General features: G+C 39.5%; 1 protein-coding gene across 1 annotated transcript; it reads right to left on the reverse strand.

The window, feature by feature from the left end:
• Positions 1-3,462: 3,462 nt before the first annotated feature.
• Positions 3,463-20,368, reverse strand: LOC139740671 (3-hydroxyisobutyryl-CoA hydrolase, mitochondrial-like). Its single transcript, XM_071651243.1, has 9 exons — positions 20,352-20,368; positions 14,726-14,906; positions 13,649-13,733; positions 12,699-12,832; positions 10,429-10,653; positions 8,250-8,336; positions 6,627-6,767; positions 5,760-5,879; positions 3,463-3,801 (listed from the first exon to the last, which is right to left on the reverse strand). Exons 1-9 carry the CDS (start codon positions 20,366-20,368, stop codon positions 3,655-3,657), a joined length of 1,137 nt encoding a protein of 378 aa, XP_071507344.1. The 3' UTR covers positions 3,463-3,654.
• Positions 20,369-24,797: the final 4,429 nt, after the last annotated feature.

Raw genomic sequence — 24,797 nt, forward strand, 5'->3', positions numbered from 1 at the left:
TGAGGTATAAATATGCATAAGCTTATTGAAAAAGGTAAAGCATTTGCCCTATGGCATACTGAACATGCAAATTCAAAACATTCCTATTGAGTTTGTTCGTTGTTTTTTTTTCCCCGTGGTATTGTTTTAAAGCCATAATATGAAGGAATGGATACCAACAAGAAAATTGTCTTGAATGGAAAGCAGAAAGTAGAAATAAAATGCTACAGCTCAATGACATGCACAAGCACAAGGCATGCCTTAATATTCAATTAAGTGCCTCCACGGAGATTAACCCTTTGAGGACGGGCTGATATTGCTACAACATGCATTTCCCATAGACACCTGCCGGAGTATACTTGGGACTCGTCTTCAACAGGTTATGGGAAAAAAATACTGGTAATCAGCCACATCACAGAAGAATTTACCGACAAGAATGCCATTTGAACGAGGGCAGTGTATCAACATTTAATAGCTCACTGAAATCTGGGCAATATACTTAGATCATAGACATTTATCATTTCAATTTGCCAATGAACACAGTAGGCGCGGTCAGACTGGCAAAAGATGGAGAAGTTTAAGATCGCAAAGTTTGGGCAATTGGTACGTGTGCAAGAAAGACTGCGCCGTTTGATGGCTAGTGATTGTGACGTAACAATGCACATCTGTACATGACAATGGCCTTGTGCTTCGGAGACATCGCCCGCAAACAGATCGAGAAGTTTCGCGGGAAGTTTGCGGTCACACTGGCAAAACTTCGAGATCTTAAAGATCGCGATCTTAAACTTCTCGATCTTTTGCCAGTCTGACCACACCTTTTGTCTCTTTGACATCCCAAAACTGGTTCATATCATTGTAATTCTGCTGAAACAGTACTCCTTTGTCTTATATCACAGGTGCATTGACATTCAGGAAATATGCTTCACTATGACCATTTCAAATACTATGGACAATATGTCTTTACACTCTCTTCCTGAATTGAAGAAGTCAGTCTCCATAAGGAATATTATATCAAAATTCCTGTTTTGCCTATTTTGCGTACACAGTAGTCTCATATTGCAGTTTCATTCACTGGTTTACTCCAGTTGAATAAACGGTCATATAGATCTCATAAATGCCTCCCATGGATGGAATAGAATTGTTCAAATTTTATTTACATGTTGGGCAAAATCTGCTTCCACTTACCCAATGAAATCGAGCAGAAAATAGTGCATTGTAAAGCCTATGGACACTGGTTTGCAGGTACTACACATTCAAGACAGCTATTGAGAAATATACAGTGTAGCTCATAGCACACCAGTTGAGGTGATGATTATGAACAAATAGTCACTATCTCGTCATCATCGGTCTGATCTAGCTCACATCCTAATCAATATACTTTCTGCTACCACTACTAACACGATTCTCTTTCGATGCAAGATTTGCCCCTTTACCCGCTTGGACTATTCCCATGTATGGACTTACAAGCAGTGTTAAAACAAACTTGGGCATTCCCTTTAGGAAAGAGTTTTCTGGCAGACATAGCTAAGAACTCACCAGAGAACAAAGATTGTTGTTGCCAGAATGGTCAGTTCTAGAACAGCAATATATTGCCATGTACAGGTATGAACAATTAAGAAATACCATATGGTGACGGTCAGACTTTTTTTTTTTCAACATCGAGAATGAATTACAATATCCACATTATCTAAAAAGCTATAAACGCACCTGTCTAGCACTGGTGTCACATCTGTTATAGTTTTCGATTCAGTTTTAAAAAAAAAAAATTGAAAAGAGATAGACACAAGTTTCCACACATACAAATTCAATCTTTGGTCAACTCCTTTAATATTCCTGGCAAAAAAAAATCACCTCTGTTTGACCACATATGTCCTGCATACAGGATGCACGATTTCCCACGTCACATTCCCATAAATACTAGAAAATGTACCATGCGGTTGCATTGCTGTCTGTGCATGCTTTACTGTTCAACTTTTGGCACAATTCATCAAGGACCTTTGGCAAATTAACAAATTGATCCCAAAATAGCAAAATGTAAAACCTAATACCTACCATTTTGTTTCCTCTTACAGTGTGAGTCAATCATTCAATACTGTTCTCTGTGTTCATCACCAGTGATAATACACTTCTCCATCAATACGAGGTTGAACAAGAAATAGATGGTGTTGGAGGCTTAATTACCCTAACAATGTCTGAAAATTAGACATATTACTTGTACTTGCACAGTTCCATTTTGCCTTGGAAACATCCTCTCTGCAGCAGCCTATTGACTAATTGACAGTACTTACACTAAATCTCCAAATTGCCTGCAACTTCTCAGCGACTCACCAATTACCTGCATCATATCTTACCACTACCACAAAAACTTTAAGTCAATCTCCAATCTACACGCCCCTGATCTGCTTTCCTGTTTGGCCGACTGGACATGGTTACCACATGCTACTAGAAGCTTTTTTGTTGTTGTTCATGTTTTTGACATGATGACAGAGAACAAAAATTGTTTATTGTGACAAATAAGCGCAATACAAGGACAACAGCACAAGAACATCTGCAAATACTACTCACACTAGCAGACAAACAAACAAACAAACAAACAGACTTGAGCTTCCCATATATGTTGTAGCGGATCATTTCTGATGCCAAGTATGGGGTCCACAGTAACAAGAAACTCCAAATATTTTCAAAAATTTGGAACCTCACAAAAATTCAGTGCATTTCTGTCAAAAACCCAATCGCTGGACTGAATTGCATTTTATTTTCATAGTTACCCGAACACTCTGTCCCGAGTTGTGCTTTGAGAGGTAGTCATGAAAATTCTTGACACAAGATAAATGAATGGGTAACTACGGGGATGGCAAGTCATTCAAACAGCATCTTTGAAGTCCTAAAAGGAATTCTATAGTCTACAGCTGCAAGAGAGAGTGCAGGTGTGGAAGAAAGAAAGAGTAGAGCAACATGCCCTGGCAGGGGTAGGGAGCTGAACTTCTCGATTTCTGAAAACTAAAGCTCTGTTCGCTGAATACGACCATCAATCATGAACATTCCAGTGTTTTCCCTGGCTTGGAGAGCATGCAGTATAAACACAGGACCCAGAGTTTGTTGAATGACCAAATGTGCCTATGGTGTGAATGAGATGGTGTAGGGTCGATACGGCTTGCACAATATCACATTATTGCTTTGTCACAGAAGATTTTCACATCATGATTAAATGGAAAGAGATAAAAAGTCTTTACTAGCAAAAATCTGAATGGTACCTTACTCATGAACTGACACAAATAATGTTCTCATCAAACCTCTTCCAGACTTCATATCATAGTATCCCTTGCTTCCCCATGCCTGTAAACAAGCATTCACCCAATATGAAACAAAGGGATGTCTGAACAATGCCAGGCTCAAGCTGGTACGTCATTCATTATTCAACATAATAGAAAACCTTGATAACTGTACATTTTATCAACATTTATTTACAAACCATGTCTCCTTCATTTCACCTTTTGTGTCCCTACACTGTAATTCACCGACATTAATTTCAGGCTAATTTGATGCCACCACATAAAAAATAGAAGCTTTCTTCATAACATTGGACTTTAAATTCCATCCAGCTCCATGCACACCACAGCATTCACAATAAATTGTTGTCAATGTTTTGGCACCGCGCAGCGCCCTCGTTGGTCATCAAAGAATAAGCTCGTCATCAAGCGGTTGAAAGTGACTCATTACAATCTGCTCCTTCACGCCCTCCAGCGTGTCGGGGGCCCACTTTGGGCTGTGGTCCTTGTCGATGAGGACGGCACGCACGCCCTCATAGAAATCGTGGCCCCTCTGGGGATTCAAAGGACAGAGGTGTGAACCATTAAAGCCACTATTTAACACTGGAAGGAGTGATTAAACAAAAGTAAGAATTATCACATTTTATACATATGTATAGTTCAGCTACATCACAAAACACCTTACCGTACAAAAACTTCGCAATAAAGCCACAACATAAGGAGATATCACTAATCATCTCAACAAGCCGTCATGGAGATGGTTTATTCTAGAAATGGTTTTTAATAAAACTATTGTTAACATTTCGTATATTTGACAATACTTAATACCCCCGTCACACTAAAGGCGGAATGAGCCGGAATGTCGTTAGAATGAAAATTCTTCCTGCATTCCTGCATATTCGAAGTGCATTCTAATATTTCTGACGACCTTCTGAGTGCGTTCCAAACATTCGGGCCCATTCTTGTGGCCAGCCCGAATGTTTTACCCATGCTTAAAACATTTGAGGAGCATTCGAAGTGGAGAAATATCGATCTGCATTCGAAGGGTATTCTAATTGGATTCTGATTGCATTCTAAATATTCCTACGGCATTCTAAATATTCCTACGACATTCTAAATATTCCTACTGCATTCTAACAGCATTTTAAACAATCTGACTTCATTTCGGAACGGTGTTGCACCTCAAATTCTGCCAAAACATCTCAAATGCTCAAATGCTTGTACATTTACTTCCAGTTAAATACTGGTCAGTGAAAAGGCTAGAGTAAAGATTAGAGTTGGGTTAGGTTTGGAGTTAGAGTTTGGGTTTAGGGTTAGGATTAGGAGTAGGGTTAGCGTCACGGGAAGGGTGTGGGGTAATTGCCCTCTCTTTCAAGGAGGTCTTGCTGGAGGACAGCAATCTGTAGCAAAGCAACATGGTCCAAGGATGATCGGGTTGAGACTGGTGAAAATCACCATTTTATATGCTATTGGAGACCATTCTTGACACAAACGGGACATTCGTGTTGCATTCTAAGTATATTCTAAGTGTATTCTAATTTTGCGGGCTGCATTCTGTTTGAATTTGTGAAAATTCAAAGTATATTTGGTAGTCATTCCGGGAATGCTCTGAATGCATTCGAAATGAGTTTGTACTGCATTCGAGGCGCTTTCCGAGTTTGTACTGCATTCGAGGCGCTTTCCGACCATCAGACTTCGAGCAGCAATCGAACCGCGCACGTGCGGCATTCAAAGTGCTTTCTAAAAATTCTGACCGCATTCTAACAGTATTCTGAATATTCCTACAACATTCCAAGTACATTCGAGCAGCATTCGAGAGCTAATTCATTCAGAATGTGCAAGAATGATTCGAAAAGGGTTCGAAGTGCATTCCAAGCATTCAAACAGCATTCCCTACCAAGCTGTCAGAATTTGAATTTTTCTCCCGAATGTGGCGCGAATTTTGAAAATCCTTAATTCCGGCTGGTTCTGCTTGATTCGGGCTGATTCCGTACTAGTGTGACGGGGGTATAACATTGACTATTCTGATTCACATTTTCAAGCTTCATTTTATGCTCTATTAGGAAGCACTGAAGCTGTTATTTGTTTTTGTTTTTCTAATCTGCACATGTTCGCAAGGGGGCTTTAAGTGTCAAAATTTGCCACAAAACTGCTAATTGTTTTTTTTTCTCCTTTCCTACCTTTGTATTCAAAATTGAGGATCTCTAGGATGGGAAATTGTGATTACATCAAATTTTTGTTAAACCGACTTCACTTCTAAAGAATCTTTCTCATCCACACCCCCATCCCCCCCCCCCAAAAAAAAAAGAAGACACAAGACTAAAACTATTATGACGCTCTCAGGGTGGAAAGAGCTTCACAGCTACACAGCAAAAGTGACTCTTGATGGAAGAAAAAGATATTGTTTTGAAGCTTTAACCATGAAATTCTCATGATCAATCCTACTAATCCACGATGGTGGGAGTCTGATACAAACCAACCAGGGGAAGGGAGTTAACATGTAAGACTTACAATGCATCCCTCTGCCATTCTGTACTCCATTGACAGGACATCAGCCAGGGAGAGTTTGCCGCCCTCTATCAGCTGTCTGTGGGTAATCTTCATCGACGTAGGTGACATCTTTTTCAGTGTCTGCAAGTTTAGATTATACCAAGAATGAGTTCATACAGTATTCACTGTTCACTCATTTGCACTTATCCCTCTAAGAAAAGCAACAACAACATATACATTCACTTCAATAATTCCATGAAGTCATCGTCTAAGACTGATATTAAATTGACTTGTTTTTATTTCTGCTACTATTGTCTGAAATCCTATATAAGAGGACTTTCCATGATGTATAACCTTATGGCTGTATGACAAAATATTGGGATTTCATAGTCAACAACAAATGGTTCCAAAAGTAATGCACACATACACGCATAAAGAGAGGAAATCCTACTAATGTCACAATAATACTGGACTATGTCAAACAAGGCAGGAGAATCCTACTGATACTGAAAGAAGGGAAGCACGTGCAGCACATGCTGGTAAAAGCATTTTTTTTTTTTAAATCTAGATCTCCAACATTGATATATAATGATAACATGAACTCTAAACTCTACTACCAGGTATGAGCTAAACTTGTGAAATTTCATTGGGTGTGTGATTTGGGACTGCTTTCAAAAACTACATATAAATGCTAATCACGTTTCATTATGAACCATAGTTTTCCTGTTCCAAATTCTTTTAATCAATCTCTATGTGGGCTTCACTTTGAAATGACCTGCTGCACGATGCATACATTGGATAGGCCTGTCACAGTAGACATGTCTGAACGTCTATTTCTTTAAATAAAATTCATGACACCAGTAGTCTGAGGGTGTGACTGAAACTTACCTCCAGCTGTTTTGTGGCCCACTCCGACCCATCTTGCTCCAATTTCTGGAAGATTTCCTCCAACGACTCCCCGTCAAACAGCCTATCTATGTGTTCTCTATGGGGCTCCAGGGAAAATGGCTTGTCGACGTCAATTGTGCACTGCAGGGAACATGCAAACGAATGAAAGCTCAGTGCAGTTTTGGCAATGAAACTTTATTGAGAGAAATCGACTGGAGTTACAGTGAAGATGGTTAGCTGCCTGCATTCCTATATCTAAATAATTGATTGCAAGAACTACATCGTGGTGCCAGCATTATAGCTTTAAGATGCAGAATATGCAAGAAATAAAGTGAGAAAATGCTCTTTTATACTTTCTAAAAACAGAAAGAGCATCTTGCCTTGTGACAGAGGGATTACTGAGGTTTTACTGAGCCTAGCACCAAAAGACACGCCAGTGTTAGCCAGACATTCTATTATGTGAGCCAACTCATAACTTCCACAGGGCCCGACATCAACTTTTTCCTCTACTTGTGTGTCAACCAAGTAAAATCATCAATTTTCAAATTCTTACTTGCTTAAAAGAAAAAGTATTAACCCCCCCTTCCCCCCCCCAAAAAAAAAAATAAATAAATAAATAAAGCAGCAATGTATACATTGACTTGAGGAGCTTCTGATTTTCATATCAAAGTCAAAATCTGACTTGCTCATATGGGCAAGTAAATGACTTTAAGCCTTTAAATATTTTCATTTGCCCAAATACAATTTTACTTGCCCAAGGCAAACAGGTAAGTAAAAGTCAAACCTGCTTCTGTAAACTGTTGTAATTGGAAACTTAAGCACCCTCAATTTTTTGTGTTAGGCCAATTTCAGTTAACTTTGCATGCAAAAATATTTTGCTTATACAGTTAGCCCCCTGTTATCCAGCCATGTCGGGACTGGTGCTCGTCCGGTTGAGCGATGTGGCTGTATATGGGAGAAACAATGTTTATGTATATATAAGTACAAGTAGGCGGCTGACCCGGTGGTAGCTATATGTACGTAATGTACACTGCAAGAGTAGAGTAATTTATGCTAGCATACTTGCAATCATAGTCCTGAAATTGAAACATTTTACTGTAAGATTCATAACATGCTCCTGTAGGGGACATTATGGGTAAATTGCAGGGGTCGCACTTAACTTTTTTTTGAACTAGCCAGGCGGACTACTTAGAATCAATTTTGACACTAAAGCAATATTTTGGCTAGCCAGACGGACTAGTAACTTCAGAATTTTATGATTTTTGGCTAGTCCGACGTGATTTTGGGTGGCCAATGGCCAGCAGACCATCGCCAATTTCGAACCCTGAAATTGTCTGAGTTTTGTAGACATTTCAATTGTGTTTGAAAATCAAAATTTTTCTTACTTTCTTACTTTCTTATTTTTTTATTTTTATTTTTTTGTCTTCAGTGCTTGAAGGCATCCGGATAGAGAAATCCAGATAAGAGTGGGCCACATAATTGAAGTCAGGACTGTATATGTAGTGTTGTACCTTATTCAATATCTCTACTAATGTTGATATGCTACTGATGATTCATTGAGCCTATGACTTGAGAAGATTTTCATACCACAAAATATTCTATGTTCATAGTAACAGACAATACCTCTTGGTGATAACGTTGTAGAACTTCTTGGATCTGGGCATCCTGAGGTGATGGCAGTTTAAGTAGCTCTTGTTCCAAGTCAGACAGCTGAAAAAAAAAATGAATGTTTAATAAATTTCCATTACAAGTGAACTCAAACTAAATATTCACATCCCTTGCTTCATAATTTGGCTGTATTACTTTAACCTTGCAATGACAATGGGCACGGGGATGGGTTGGAGTTGCGCAATCATAAAAATGGGAACTGATTTCATGACACATTTTTCTTTACACACACAAGTAGAATATTCTGAGGTGATAGTAAAATGTTATCATTCCAGCTACTTTGCACAAGTTGATGCAACAAAAATGGCTAATTAATGAAAGTATGTGAAATCTGAAAATGTCATATCTTTCTTCCATCACGTACAATTTTGATGGCATTGCAACCATTTTGCAACCATCTAATTGCTCTGATTTCATTCTCTTCATGACAGTCAACTTGACCACAGAGCAAAATGCTCTTTACATTATACAAATAGGGCACACTCTATGATGCACTATGCAAGATTGTAGAATGATAAATGCTAAATCATCCAAAGTGCTGTTTTGTTTCAACAAGGCCACAGCAGGCCGAGGCAAATAAAACTGTATGAGGGATAACTTAGTACAGTACTCTCCGCGTAATCGGGTATCGCTTAAACGGGTACTCCGTTTAATTGGGTAGTTATGTCAGAGTCAGTTCCAATGCACATTGAAATTCCTCTCCGCATAAATGGGTAAATAATATTCTTCTAATCTAATTTTTACCCACATTTTATCGCAGATATAACACTTTAAGGATTCATGCGTGTCAAAATTTCCACGGCTAATCGCATTCTCTGCTTAATTTGCAAAGAAGACCGACCATTTGGGAAGTGATTAAACATGAAAACACATGTACACATACCGACTTGCCACACGAAAACGAACATTATACATGTACCTGGGCACTCCCAATTGCATAGACAGACAGGAGTTGAACACACTTGCGCTCCTCCCTCGCTCCGCAACAACATTCACCATACGAGAAGTTTAAAACGAAAATTAGGCCATGCACCAGCTCCATGCATAATTTTGCTTTTCCCCAGTCACTTCTCAAAAAGTAACCCGACGTTCTACGTTACTAGTGCACGCAAAGAGACGTGTTCATTTCGGAAAACGCCTGCGTGTTAGCGAGGAGTCTATACGTCAAATGACAAAGTTTTCTGAAGACAAATTTGTCCGTAAAAAGAGTGTAAATTAGTGCTCGTGACTGAGCAAGTGTAAGGTATGTATAATGTGCCGTGCAAGCACGCGTGTTAAGCATACAGTGGTGTTTGGTGCAGTGTACAATGCATGTAAATACACATTGTGTGTGTCAATTGTGAATGAGACATGTTCTTCTGTTAATCGGGTACTCCGCTTAATCGGGTAAGAAACGCTCTGCCCGAGCCTACCCGATTATGCGGAGAGTACTGTATTTGGAGTTCTATAGTCCAGTACTGATGCATCAATAGAACATGCCCTAATTGCTACAGTAAACAGGCCCCTCAATCTACATGGACTTTATGTAGGTCTAGGCTTTAGAAGTACTAGATCTAACATTAAACTCACCGTACTGTTGCACGCAGAGTAACGATAACCTTGTTTACGTACAGCTAGCACATCTGCATATGCGTATTGCTGAGCAGACTTGCGTATAATGAACTGCTGCTTTCTGCGTCCAGTGCTCTATGCGCGCATACGTCGTTTGGCCTTGTCCTACTATGTTCCTCGCTGCACGAATCTCTGCATAAACGCAGTGTGGGCGTGATGTAAGCATTGGCATGACCGTGCCACTATACCAAAGTTTTTTCACAAAAAAGTGATACCATCTAACTAATCACAATGCATATATTACTCTACCTAATACTATCATCACATCAGATAGTAAATTTTCTCCTATAATATGGTCTATTTGAGTGTGTTTATATAAATTCCACATCAGAGCCGATCAGTATACACAATCAATGTTCCCGGGGCTGGCTAGCTGAGTATGGTGCCCTGTCTTTTGGTGGCAGAATATATCTTTTTGGCTAGCAAAGCCTTTCAGTTTCTTAGAGAAACCTGCCCACACCCACTGGCTTTCAGCTGACTATAAAAACCTTGTAGACTTGTCTCCATCCCATTCAACCCTCACCTTCTGAGCTTCTATAAAATGGGTGGCGATTCCGGCGTGGAAGACATCACGGCCTTTCAACCTGTAACCGGTCAGCGAGAGGTAGAGTCCCAGCTTGCCACTCAGGCGGGGGAGGAAGTAGCCACCCCCGACATCGGGGAAGAGACCGATGGCAGTTTCAGGCATGGCAAACAGTGTCTTCTCTGTGGCCACACGATACCTGCCGTGGACTGACAGCCCAACACCCTTGAGATATGGTGGAAAAAGAAAGTCAAGAGGTAGACATATAAATCTAGACTAATCTACTGCAGTGTATGACAAGACAAAGCAACATGTGCCTTCTGGAAATACTGTTCATAGAAAATACCATCAATAACACATTATACAGGGAGGCTTCCATTGCCTAAATCTATGCCAAAAGTTATATAATGTGTGAACAGGCGAAACTGTGCTCCTCTCCTTTTACATATAATGACTATATTCCTCCCCCCCCCCAAAAAAAAAAAACAAGGAAAAGTAGAAATTACGCGGTGCGTAAAATATGTCCCCGCCGGAAGTAGCATTTAGTAGCAAAATGTACAATATCGGTAAAAAATCAAGGTCAAAGGTCAAAGAAGTCAAAGGTCAAAATTCTGTGTAGAAGTTTTGAAGCCCTCACCTAGTGCCATCACAAAAAGCAAACGGAATCGAAATCGGGTTAGAAATGGCAAAGGAGTAGCATTTTGTAGCCAATGTACAATATAGGTCAAAAATCAAGGTCAAAGGTCAAAGAAGTCAACGGTCAAAATTCTGTGTAGAAGTTTTGAAGCCCTCACCTAGTGCCATCACAAAAAGCAAACGGAATCGAAATCGGGTTAGAAATGGCGAAGGAGTAGCATTTTGTAGCCAATGTACAATATAGGTCAAAAATCAAGGTCAAAGGTCAAAGAAGTCAAAGGTCAAAATTCTGTGTAGAAGTTTTGAAGCCCTCACCTAGTGCCATCACATAAAGCAAACGGAATCGAAATCGGGTTAGAAATGGCAAAGGAGGAGCATTTTGTAGCCAATGTACAACATAGGTCAAAAATCAAGGTCAAAGGTCAAAGAAGTCAAGGGTCAAAATTCTGTGTAGAAGTTTTGAAGCCCTCACCTAGACTGTAGTGCCATCACATAAAGCAAATGGAAATGAAATTGGGTTAGAAATGGCAAAGGAGTGTTTACTTAGCATTTTGTAGCAAAATGTACAATGCAGGTCAAAAATCAAGGTCAAAGGTCAAAGAAGTCAAAGGTCAAAATTCTGTGTAGAAGTTTTGAAGCCCTCACCTAGTGCCTTCACATGAAGCAAACGGAATCGAAATCGGGTTAGAAATGGCGAAGGAGTAGCATTTTGTAGCCAATGTACAATAAAGGTCAAAAATCAAGGTCAAAGGTGAAAGAAGTCAAAGGTCAAAATTCTGTGTAGAAGTTTTGAAGCCCTCACCTAGTGCCATCACATAAAGCAAACGGAATCGAAATCGGGTTAGAAATGGCGAAGGAGTAGCATTTTGAAGCAAAATGTACAATATAGGTCAAAGGTCAAGGTCAAAGGTCACAACTGAAATTCTGTGTAGAAGTTTCAAAGCTCCCATGTAGTGCTATCATATAAAGCAAACAGAATCAAAATTGGCTCATAAATGACAGAGAAGTAGCAAATTGAACATTTTGATCACAAACGGACGCACAGACAGACAGACAGACGGTCGGACGGACAGACAGACACACGGACACACACACGTACGGAGCCCGTTTCATAGTCCCCTGCTCGAACTCGTTCGGCGGGGACAAAAAAAATGATGGAAAGGCGTAGACCACTGCTTTAGGAAACTTGCTAATTACACAGACTTGTTATTCTAAAATATGTCTTCATTCCATTTCATTGGCAGTAGACTAATTCCTACTTTTCCTCACCATCATTAGGTCCAGCAAGATGAATACACTATTCAGTTTGGGTACATACAAGAAGTGCTGCTGGCATGGAACAACTATGTACAGGTTGTGAGTTACACAAACACTGCACTTAAGTATGAACATTTAAACATGAACTTGGCATGTTGGGATGAAGGCTTTGAGAAGACTTGTCTGTTGGTGGAGTTTGGGGGCATTCCTGGTCTTGGTTGTCTATTGCAATGCTTCGCAAGTTTCCTCACAAGCCAATGTGAATTTTTCTTCAAAGTAAAGAAAATATTCTCTGGTATGAGATACGACACAACTTGGTATTCACTTTGGGGTAGAATGTTTGCATCAGAAGCTTAACAATGAAAGGCTGCCCTCACCCCACCCATTGTGATTCCGTGGATGAATGCGATGTATGGAATCCGCATCGTGCCGATGGCATGGTTCAAGATATATTCGTTCTTGAAGAAGCTGCCAGCTGATGGATCGCCAACCTTGCCTGCGTCTGTCACAGCTGTGCATGAATGGAAATGAAAACACTCAAAAGTGAAGCTGTTTAGATTTTCACAGAAAATCATTCACGAGACAACTTTAGAATAGGTAATCAAGTTTTTTCTTCATCATAAGAGAGTCAATACATCCTGCTATCTCAACACAAAAGCTAGCCAGGCTGTAAATGTTCACATTCATGTGCAAAATGGACATTATGATTAAAAAACAAACAAACGGAAGATATGCAATGCTTTAACATCCATTGTTGATTCAATATACAGCTTATGTTTTAATGGTCATGTCTGGACTGCTCTTTGGTTATTGCTTCCAGCACCAGTTATAAGGAAAGAGCTACCACACCACAATGAATATCAAAAGTGAAGGTGTAAGTCTGTCAAAACATGTGTCTCCATAGGAGTGCTGGAGAATGCATTAGTAACAGCACTGAATTTGCATCATGTAACATCCTTAAATGGATACCAGTATTGAATTGTCCTATTAAAGCCTGGGAGTGTTGTATCCCTGTGCCTTTGATCTAGTCAGTTGTCTCAACTGTAGTACTAATGCTAAGTCTGTTTTCATGACAAATATAGCACATACACAGTTCTTCTCATTCAGATTTGATTGAGGGAGAAAAAAAAATTGCACTGTCCATAAAAAAACCAGACTAAATTCAAGAGCAATCAAGTACTAATAACACTTGATTGCACACGGGTGACTGCAAAATTGCTATTTACCACAACCCTTTGGTTTCCAAACAATTCTCTTCACACATCACAAAAGTGACATTTTGACTTCAGAATGAGCATGTAAATAGTAGAGGTAAGAAGACGGGTACCTTTGATGTCTCCTCCTGCACAGAATGCCTTGTCCCCTGTCCCCTTCATAATGACCATAGACACTGTGGGGTCCGCACACCACTCCTAACAAATGAAGGAATATTACACAAATACATGTCAGCATATTTATGATGTAAAATTACACAAGACATACATATCTGCAGTTAACTTTACTAACTATATTGACTTCTATTGTTGGAAAAATGTGCATAAGGATGATTCTATAAAGTATACAATAGACCAGATTACTATTGTTTTCAAATTCGTAATTGCTTTCAAATTCCATGCACATTTCCATCACAAAGTTTACCTCTGACAACCCTACAGCTTGCTGAAGGCTTGCTGGACCTAATAACAACTACATGAAGAGTGCATTCCTAGCGATATAAAGCTCAAAAGAACATCACTTTGAATCTATATGTAACAGGTGAGAAAAATGGTTAATGGTTGGTTTGTAAGGATGAAACATGCACACACTTGAATACGTTATAAACTTTTGTACTTTCCCGAGACAACAGCTCCACATTCTGTAGATAAACATTGGTTCATTTCTATATAAAGGCCATTGGGAAGGGGACAAAGAAAGTTTTCAAACGTTGGTTGTCCCAGAGGTAGCATCTGGTTGTCCCAGAGGTAGCATGAATACCGTAACTGATAGTTATCAGTAGCACCTGACTAGCTCTCAGCGTGGGAGAAGAGGATTTAGAACTGGAACATATCTTAAACACAATTAATGTCTAAAGGAAACATACAGTGTATTTAGTAGAGGTGGTAATGGGGGAGTAAAGGGCTGATGGAGAAAGAATTGAATTGAAATCAAAGGAATTGAATTTATTTGTTTCTATGCAGCTCCTAAATGAGCAATGAATGCTCATATGTGAGCAGCCACAGGACTAACAAAAGTCCCCTCTGGGAACCCTATAGGGGGACCAAATTTGGGTAATGACGAGAAAGTGCCTTGCTTGGTGTCACAACCATTGCAGCCAGGGGGACTTGAATCAAGGACCTAATGATGCATCAAAGCCACAGCAGTTCTCCAAGGTCTATGCCTTTGAGTGCAGTGGAAATTGACTCACCCTCAGTTTTGGAGTTATCTTCATCACCATGGAAAGGTTGAGGGCATTGAGGGCCTTTGGTCTGTTCAGTGTAATGACTCCTGCTGAATCCACTCTCTCCAAAATGACATCTTCCTCTGCACTCGTGGTCGACGACATCCTGACGTGCCGTAAGACAACGGCGGTTCTCTGAACAGAAGCCCTGCACCAAGATAAAGAGATATCACACATGAATGTGATTATTAACCTTGCATATTACACATCATGTATTGTCAGATACACATATCAATTCTATTTTGTCTTCTGGAGGCTTTCGGGTGTCACAACAGGTAGGAGATATTGTTCTAATTTCTTAATGGTAGATAGTACTATTCCTGAAGAAAGTTTCAGTTTCACATGATTGTAATAAAAATAAATCATCATATCCATTTGCAACTCGACCTGAAAGGATAAATGATGACAGCATTGCATCTGACAGTGGATCTGATGCAACCTCGTATAAAAGTACATGGTAATATGTCAAGCAAAATATTAAAAAAACAGAGCTGACCTCATGCATTTGCTCATTTTAATTCACATATGTAATTATTTTAACTTTCAGGAATAATCAAAATTCTGTTCACAGGATTCAAATGTCGGTGATATATCCTTCTACTTATTTCAATATCCCTTCCTTATTATGCAATTTAACTGTTTTCTTTCCATCAACTTGAACTACACGTCAGGCCAAGTTAAAAACAAAAGAAATGGTAAAAGTGCTTACTATATTGTCTATTCACATTGCTGACGTAAATATACAAAATTTGTGTTTCTCGACCCCACCTGCATCCTTTCTGAGTTGTCGTATAAATTTTTTGATACCAACTCTTTTTAGTTTTGAGTGATTTAACTAAAACATTCCTTCTCTCATTTGAGTAAATTCGTCAAATTATTGTTTGTTTCAGAAGAGACTAATGAAAGCGTTTGATAAAGTATACGTAAAGTTGTGTATAGTTCTACCCATCTGACAGTGTGAAGCCATGTTGCTACTGTGCACAAGCACATATTGTAGGGATGTGAGGCAATCCCTGGTTAACAGCTCATGTGCACTACTGTAAAAGTTGAAATTTTCGCAGCGTTGAAATTTTCGCGCATTTCGTGCAACCAGAAGCTAGCGCGAAAATAAAAACACGCGAAAATTTTAGCGTGCCATATGTCCCAGTAGTTGATGTCTTGATTCCGCGGAATTAAAAACATGCGAAACTCTTCTTACTCGGCCAAGCGCGAAAAATTAGTCACGCGAAAATATCCACTTTTACAGTAACCTGAGCACTTTGATCTCAATACATACTCTCTCAGGAGAGACTAGTCAAATTTGAAGATACCCAACCTCATCATGGATCGGCAGTTTTTTAAAAAGCTTCCCAGCGAGTAACCAAATTTGTAGAACATCATCAAAGTACCATGGCAAGTGTTGTCATCGTCACAGTACTCTATAAGCTGTTATTTTGGGAAGGGTTTAATTTTCATGCATTTCATGAATCACAGTTGGATTGCAAAAAATGTCGCCTTGAGCTAGGGGAGATGCGTTTACCAGAAGCATCAGGTACATCCATTTGGGAGAGTGCGTCGCAGTCAATTCATGAAAAGAACATCTCATGTGCTTGTCACCTTCTCATCCACAAAAATATCTGTATGCGAAAATAACAGCTTATACAGTAACTGCTAAATCAGTGTGAATATTCTCAGGTCAAGTAAATTCTGATGGGGTGAAAGCCCACAGAGAATGCCTTGGCCTACATCATACTATTGTCTATATCTCCCCCATGCATGCTTCATGCATGATTGCATGATTGATGTTTGACCAGGCACTGATGGGGGTGTTTTTACAAAGAAATCAGTTCAGATTGAAGTCATGCATAAGTTCCCAAATCATGCATAACTTCATATGCAATTGTATCCTGTACCACAAAGCTCTCAGTTACGTGTGAGTTCTGTGCAGGCCTCACGAGTTATGAGTACACTTGTAACTTTATGCATGATCTATCAAGTAAAGCCATGCAGAGACTTAATAGGCTATGGCAGTGTAATGCTCAATCCACAATAGCAGCAAGCTCACTAGCATACTGAGTGATTTTTAACTCGTACTATAATTCACCTGTTAAATCTTATCCAGAATGAGGAGGATGTATTTAAAAACCTGGAATAGTTGGGTTTTCTTAGTCCTGCACCATTCATTGATCAGTGATCAAAACCTAATGTGAGTTGTTAAAACAAAATCTTTGCTCCTGGCTTTTTAAGTTATGCTTCTAAATGAGAATCCTGAACTTCAAACAATGCAGCTTTAACGTCTTGTTTCATCAAATGTTTCATCAAACATGGGATTCATTTATTTACACCACTGATCTGGTCTCTTATAATGCATCTACCATAGTGATACATGTGATATAATTTCGTATTGGATATACCAGGTAGCAAAAAGGTTTAGGTCCTCCCTCATTGCCTTTCTCATAAATATTGTATTAGAAACAAATTTGTATTCTTGATTTTGAAGATCTTAACCCGTTGAAGACAGACTGACTTTGCTACAACATGCATTTGATTCCCATCTGACACCTACCCAAGTATACTCGGGACTACTCCTCAGGAGGTTAAAAAAAAACAAGAAAAAAAGAAGACGAAGAAATAGTAAGATATCAAATAGGAATGGCATCCCTATATGACCATTATGTACGCATGAAAGTTAAGCTGCTTTGGTAATAAGTACCCTCAGTAAATAAATGAAGCAAAACAGTTGTCTGACAGGTAGGCACTATGCACTGGTGATCTGTCCAATGACTCACGGCCTAAGTGTTGCCGCTGTGTGAGGAGAAGAACAGAGCTGAAAAAGTGTCTCAGTGTACTAATGATGCATCGTAGGTCTGAATGCATCAGTAGGAATTGTGTGCATGTATTAAAGTTACTAAAGAAAGTTCGACCACAAGGCAAACCCAAGTTGGGTGTCGACCAAATTCCATAGTTACTGCATGCTACTGACATTTCCTACTGATGCACAAAGACATGTCCATCAACTGTTTTAAAGAAAGGGGGTCATTTTTTATTTTTTATTATTATTTTCTTGCTAGAAATCCATTTTTTGATTATGCAACCTGATGGCAAATCTACAGGATGTATTTCATTTTGTCTCGACAACAGACACACACTGCATGTACATGTAGTACTTCAAGCCATGCATCCAATAATTACCGGTTGCACGGCAAATAGGCATTTCTTACTGAGTTGGTAAAAGCTTGCTTTGTGTGCAAAGTCTTGCTACAATTATTGTGCAATAACATGTATTTATAAAATGTGTTCACGAATGTAGCCAATAGGAAGCGCTGAAATGAGTCACATGTGCTTCCTTTATTCTAGTCCCATTGCACTGCGTGTTAAATCCTATTGCCGATCGTCTGTGCGAGCGGCGGCTCCTTTGAATTGCATGCATACGCGCTGTCAATCCTGTAAACAACTTTTAGTTCGGGCTGCCGGCCGGCCGGCCTTTCTTCCCTTGTGCATAACATGTGTGGCGTACGTATACTCTTATATACAATGTACGTACACTTTGTACAGTACAGTAGACCAAGCGTTGTGGGACCAGACGCGTACATGGAGTCACTTTGAAGGGCAAATCCAACGATTTAGCAGGTTAATTCTCACGCCGTTTTCAGAGTATGTTGTCTAGTAGGCCTATATGAGGAGTCTATATCAAGTCTTTAAGGTAAAGGGTGCATATTCTATGTAAAATAAGTAAGTTTCATACTTGCCAACTCTACCGCTTTGGGCGGTAGACTACCGCTTTTTAGAGGTTTTGACCGGCTACCGATTTTCTCTTCTGATCTACCGATTTTGTAGCAAACCTACCATAAAATGAAATGGAAGTCATATTTTCCCTTCATTGTGCGTTGATTCCCTAAAATAAGCTAGTAATTAGAATACTAATAATAATGTCAAGGAACTCGTTCCTCAAAAACGTCGTATTCAGCCTTCTAATATGCACACATGACTATGCACACTGCAGTGGCGCACTAGTCTCTATCATAACGTGCGTGCAAGACTTAATGTACTGTACACGTGTACGTGTAGCTAGAACCACGCATAATAGTAATGTTTTGGTAGCTCACGTTCTGCAAGAGTGAATGCTACGAATGGAAACTCTCCCAAACACTGCAGAAGAGAGCAAAATCTGCCACGTACAGGAATCTCACAGCCAGGTCATCTGCTAATTAATTTAGATTTGGTGAGGGCAACATTATGTCTTATTCATCAAACTAGCTCCACAATGGAAAGTACACTATAAGGGGATAAATTATTTGCCAATATGTTTGATTACTTTTTCACATATGCTTAGCCTACAAAAATTATTTACCAATATGTCTTATTTTATTTTTATATGCATAGTCTACAAAATAGTTCATAGATTTACATGCATTATATGTTTTTTATCAATACCAAGAACCCTTTAAAAAGGTAAAAAATCATGCACCAAATCTCATATTTTGATATTGAAAAATAAAAAAAGTCCACACCGCAGGAGGGGGAACACCCCCTCCCACACTCCCCCCCCCCCTCGCGCGCAAGCGCTCAGGCTTGGTCACTTCGCTCCCTCACAAAATCTACCTCTTCAGGATTTCAAAATGTTGGCAAGTATGAAGTTTTCATGCGGGAACTTAAGTGTCCGGAAACCCAACCCCCCATCATACTTATACTGTATGTGCGGGATTTCCGAGTGCGACGTGCGTAAATGTTTGGGACGAACATCTTCGGACATCTTGACCCACAAAGGTACGTGAAAAACGCTGAAAAATGCTGTTAGTTTTCGAATTTTTGACCCATTTTATAAAACAAATGATGCACAGGATTATTTCGTGGCGTTAGTGGAGGCGTAGCTCACTCTCGGGTATTTACAATGTAGTGCAACATGCACTCGGCTTCACCTCGTGCATGTTTCACAATTGTAAATACCCTAGAGTGCACTATACGCCTACACTAACGCACTCTATCCTGTGCATCATTTGTATAATAGTAGTTATGTTCAGACGACAAGCCCTAACCTCGAGGTTAGGACACCTTGAGGTTAAGCTCTTGCCCCCTAACTTTGACATGTGTCCACACGACGAATCTTAACCTCGAGGTTACGAGACCTCAAGGTTAAATTCCTACCCCTTTGAGTGCGTTGATTTTTGTGTCCACACGGTGCTTAACTACGAGTGGGGACCCCCGCGGCTCGTGGTTAGAGCGCTAACCATAAGATTTCTTGTGGCTCTAAACATCAAGCTAACCTTGAGGTTAGCTAACTACGAGTGCGTATTCACGGGCCCTAACTACAAGCTCTAACCTCGAGGTTAAGGCTTGTCGTCTGAACGTAACTAGTGTCTATTGCTAGTGGGGCAACGTGCAACCGATACAAATCAAAACACAGCTCTCTACCAATGAGATCGCAGAATTTTCTTGACCCATCCTATGATAGTGTACCAACATGGTGTACATTGTTCCATACACTAAGTCCAGACAAATGCAGTGAGGACGTGCATGAACTAAGTATCTTTCACTGCAGTCTACATAAAAAGTCATATATTACTGCTATGTATAGCTTCCCTTAAGGTACAATAATGAAAATGAGTTCTCTTACCCAGTCTCATGAGCCATATCTAAAGCAGGTTTAGTATCATTTAGTGTGCTAGCGGGGATAGTTTTGTACACCTTGTGCAGTGAATTCCTCTACTGCAAGCCATTCATCCATATTACGGCGATGGTTGTATCAAATTCCAGCTGAAATGCACACTTGGACTATAACCTCTGTACATTATAGGCGTACCAGCACTTAGATGACTTAAACACTTTGTTGTTATCATTATTTTGATTAGCTGCTCAATACAACTAAACATCTTCTGCCAGACGTACCGATACTTAACTTTTTACATTCAGTACTATATCTACAGCACCTACATGTACCATATGTTCTAAGAGCAGTCATGAATTACTGTACTACACTACAGTATAAGTGGATCTGTGTTCACTTTGGCGTTTGGGTAAACATTGATGTACCGCAGAACCTCCCAGGTAAGTCTGTGGCCTCACAGCTATAAACAACAAATGCTATTGATGCTTAAGTTCAAACAAGGCTCATGTATTTCTCTGAAAAAAAAGAACATTGTTTACCTATCTAAATGCCTGCATGAGCCCCCCACCCCATTTTATATAAATACTAAAACATAAAACCATTCAATATAAGGTGGGATATTCAAGTATAAATCTGTGAAAGTACCCTGGGTTGAAAAAATATTTGAGGATAAATTTGCTCTCCTAGGCCCCCACCATGTCATGAGCTCTTTAGGCAAGAGATACACACAGGGCAACAGACAAGATGAGAATGCATAAATGTAGGCCCTACATACACTCTCCAGTATGGAAAGAACAATGAAGAGACTATCTTGAGCCCAAAATAGCTTAGCAAGTGATATGGTAATCCCACAGCCCTCACACCAGCATTGCACATCCCGTTATCAATTGCCATGTTGACTCACCATTTTGGCCTGACAAATACTGCAGCAGGGGATTTCAAACAAAGTGATGCAAATAATCTGATATTCAGTTCTAAATTGTATAACATGCCGAGCTTAAAGGGATTGTACAGTACTGGTTGAGGTACCAGTAGAGATTCTCGTTTTGAACATTCCTAAGTGAGATAATGAAAAGCCTCTTATGAAATACGAAAGAGCATCTTATTTTGAGAAGGATTCAACATTTATTTGATGAAAATTGGTTTTCAAATGGCTGAGATATCCAAAAAAGTGCTAATAGTAAAAGGCGACATGCCACAACTTTATTAGGATCTCTTTGTTTCACTTTGTTTTTGGATATCTCATCCATTTCAAAACCGATTTTCATCAAATAAACTTTTGATACCCCCTAGAATTGAATGCTCTTTGACATCTCATAGAGTGGTTTCTGAATACCTCGCAAAACGCTAAATGCTAAATCTACACCTCTCCCAGAACTGTACACACCCTTTAAAAGTAGCTGCCTGGATGTGCAGCCTGTAACACATGTAGGCAACATATCTGGTCCGACATGACAGTTGTAGCAACTGCATTTAATATACATGTAACAAAGTGCAAGTTACATTTAGCCACCTTCTACATTTTTGGACAGATGTATCAAAGAGCCTCATTTGTGCAGTAAGGACTTTTTTTTTTTTTTTTTTTTTTTTTTTTTTTAGGGGGGATTAATTTCAGTTTTTTCCAGTCATAACTTCTTTTCTGTCGTATAAATTTGCTCAAAACTCTTTTTGCCAAGTACCCAACACTTGCTAACAGGTTATTTAATATCCCAATACGGTGACCATATATAAAAAAAAAACTAGAAATGTCGCTACAGCGACTGGTTATACCCCCGCCAAACAACATTTCATAAGCTTTGGTCAAAAAACTGAGGAAGTAGTTAAATCCACAAGATCTTTCCTTGATCTTCTGCCATTAATATGCCGTTACCATGGCAACGTACTTTCAGGTACTGTCGAAAAATGCGTCTTGCACATCTACAACCAAAGGCACACATCTGTACCAAGTTTCATGGAAATTGGGCAAAACCTGAGGAAGTAGTTTGCAACACAAAATTTTCCATCATTTTGGCTCATAATATGTGAGCTGTTACCATGGCAACATACTTTTTGTCACTGTCAAGAAATGTGTCATGCTGACCTATATCCTAAGACAAACATTCAATATGAATTCCATGAGAATTGGAAGAACACTAGAAGCAGTTTTGCCATGACGCATTTTGCCCTATATTTTACCAATAACATGCCGTTACCATGGCAACGCACTTTTTGCCACTGCGGAAATATGTGTCTTGCACATTAACATATTCAGATGAACATCTGTACCTAATTTCATAAAAATTGATCAAAAACTGTGGGAGGAGTTCGCGACGCAAGATTTGTACCCATTTTTGCCCATAATATGCCGTTACCATGGCAACGTAGTTTTGGGTACTGTCAAAAAATATGTCTTGCACATCTACAACCCAAGGCACACATCTGTGCCAAGTTTTATGGGAATCGGTTGAAAACTGAGGAAGTAGTTCGCGACGCAAGATTTGCAACGGACCGACCGCCCGACCGCCCGACCGCCCGACCGCCCGACCGCCCGCTGATTCCTATATACCCCCTTCAATGAATAGATATCAAATACAAGTGCATTGATAAGGTTGTACTGTATCCTTCTGTTGTCTCATTCCTATTCAAAGGACTCTCATTCCTATTGTTCTCTTTTCCCAAATAATTACCATACAGTACAATAGTACAGGCTGTATGTCTTGTACATTACTGCATATCAGTCATTTTACTGTTGATACTTAGTATTATTTTTCTCCCTTCATCAGTAAAGAATTGACCTTTGGCAATATTGGGGGGGGGGGAAATGTATCAGCAGATGTATGTGCTATACTGGCTTCTATTTTGTAGCTTTCTCCATTTTGAAGCACTGAAATTCTCGATAAGCTGAACACCTTACAGATACAAATACCTTGTCTTTAACACAATGCAGTCACTCTGAATCTAATCACTGACATTTGAACAAGCAATCACCCTGTATCTTCCTACTGCCGCACTTTCCGTTTCCTGCCAGATAGACTGTTGACTCTGGGTTACGAGTAACCTGCTATACAACTGTAAGTCTGTCAATTCCTCTTATGAACAAACTGTATTGGTAATACCCCTGTTTGCCATGTCCTAGACACAATGAATAAACATATGCCATAGATACAATGATTACACATGTCAATGCTATATTGAAGGATAACTTCATCCACTGTTCATATAGTTTTGAATACATACACCCACCACAGCTACTTGACAAAGGATTACTGTAAAAGTGGATATTTTCGCGCAACTAATCTTTCGCGCTGGGCCCGGTAAGAAGAGTTTTGCATGTTTTTGATTCCGCGGAATCAAGACATCAACTACTGAAATATATATATGGCAAGCTGAAATATTTGCATTCTTTCCTTTTTCGTGCTAGTTTCTAGTTGCACGAAATGTGCGAAAATTTCAACTTTTACAGTACTTACCTTTTTGGTAAGAGTTCTAAATGTACATTCACATATTAAAGAAAAAATATATGTCATGCATGTTGCACACACTGCTTAACATTGTACGTAGGCCCTATGTACACCTGTACTAGAAGTTACATTGTACCTTATCAAATTGTGGAAGATATTACTCTTGAGTAAGCAACCCCAAGTCCTGGGTATTACGGACAGAGTTAGGTTTGAGTACCTGGTATGGTAATGGTTCGTAGAAATAAAGACCAGTGGGGGTATAAATAGAGAGCGTTTCTTTCATTTCATACACCTCATTATGAGGAATACTTTGACAATAACTAGGCATTAATTGTCTGGCACTTTGTACGGTCAGTAGATTTCTAATTGTCATATGATCCCTCGATCCACAACATCTACACACATGTCCACTCTACATGATGAAAAGAAGAAAAAAAAATCTGTATGCGCTTTTTGACAAAATTGCGTTTTAATCAACTGATGTGCAGCAACCACCCTAAGCACAAGCGCCAGCAGGTTCACTCAATGCAGGGTTGCTGCGCAGCTATCGGCCTGATTTGACTTGAAATTTTCAGTCCTTGTTTTCTGAGCCTCTCGCCTCTCCAAGCACGAATCGGCCCCATGAAACTGAAGTCTGACATCATTTTACAATTATTTCCATGTAGGGTATGAATACACCGTCCACAAGGCAAATATGAAATATTTCTGTCAGTGAATTTTCTCGCCAGACACATTTCATGGCTCGGATTTATCATAAAAACAACTCTCAATCAGACATTTTTCTCAAGCTGCTTTGATAAGAATTTGTAGCTGGTATGACTACATTGTCCACAATATCATCAAACCAATGTGCAAGAAATATTCAATTTAGAGACACTTTGATGATACATCAAGGCATGACAATGTGTCGGGCGAGAAATGCGCTGACAGAAATCTTTCATATAAATTTGCGTTGTGGACAATGTAGTTGGATCAGGCCGAGTCGGATAGGTGGCAGCAGCCCTGCATTGAACCC

Source organism: Diadema antillarum, unplaced genomic scaffold (genome assembly GCF_040938485.1).
Source record: "Diadema antillarum isolate AM-2024a unplaced genomic scaffold, OU_Dant_1.0 seq00000871_RagTag, whole genome shotgun sequence".
NCBI lineage: Eukaryota > Metazoa > Echinodermata > Echinoidea > Diadematoida > Diadematidae > Diadema > Diadema antillarum.

Bases quoted from the DNA above. Each gene is read 5' to 3' on its own strand.
- LOC139740671 (XM_071651243.1), bottom strand. The intron at 12,833-13,648 runs GTACCCGTCTTC...ATTCATGCACAG, and splicing joins TGCAGGAGGAGACATCAAAG to CTGTGACAGACGCAGGCAAG. The intron at 10,654-12,698 runs GTGAGGGCAGCC...CCATATCTCAAG, and splicing joins ACGGAATCACAATGGGTGGG to GGTGTTGGGCTGTCAGTCCA.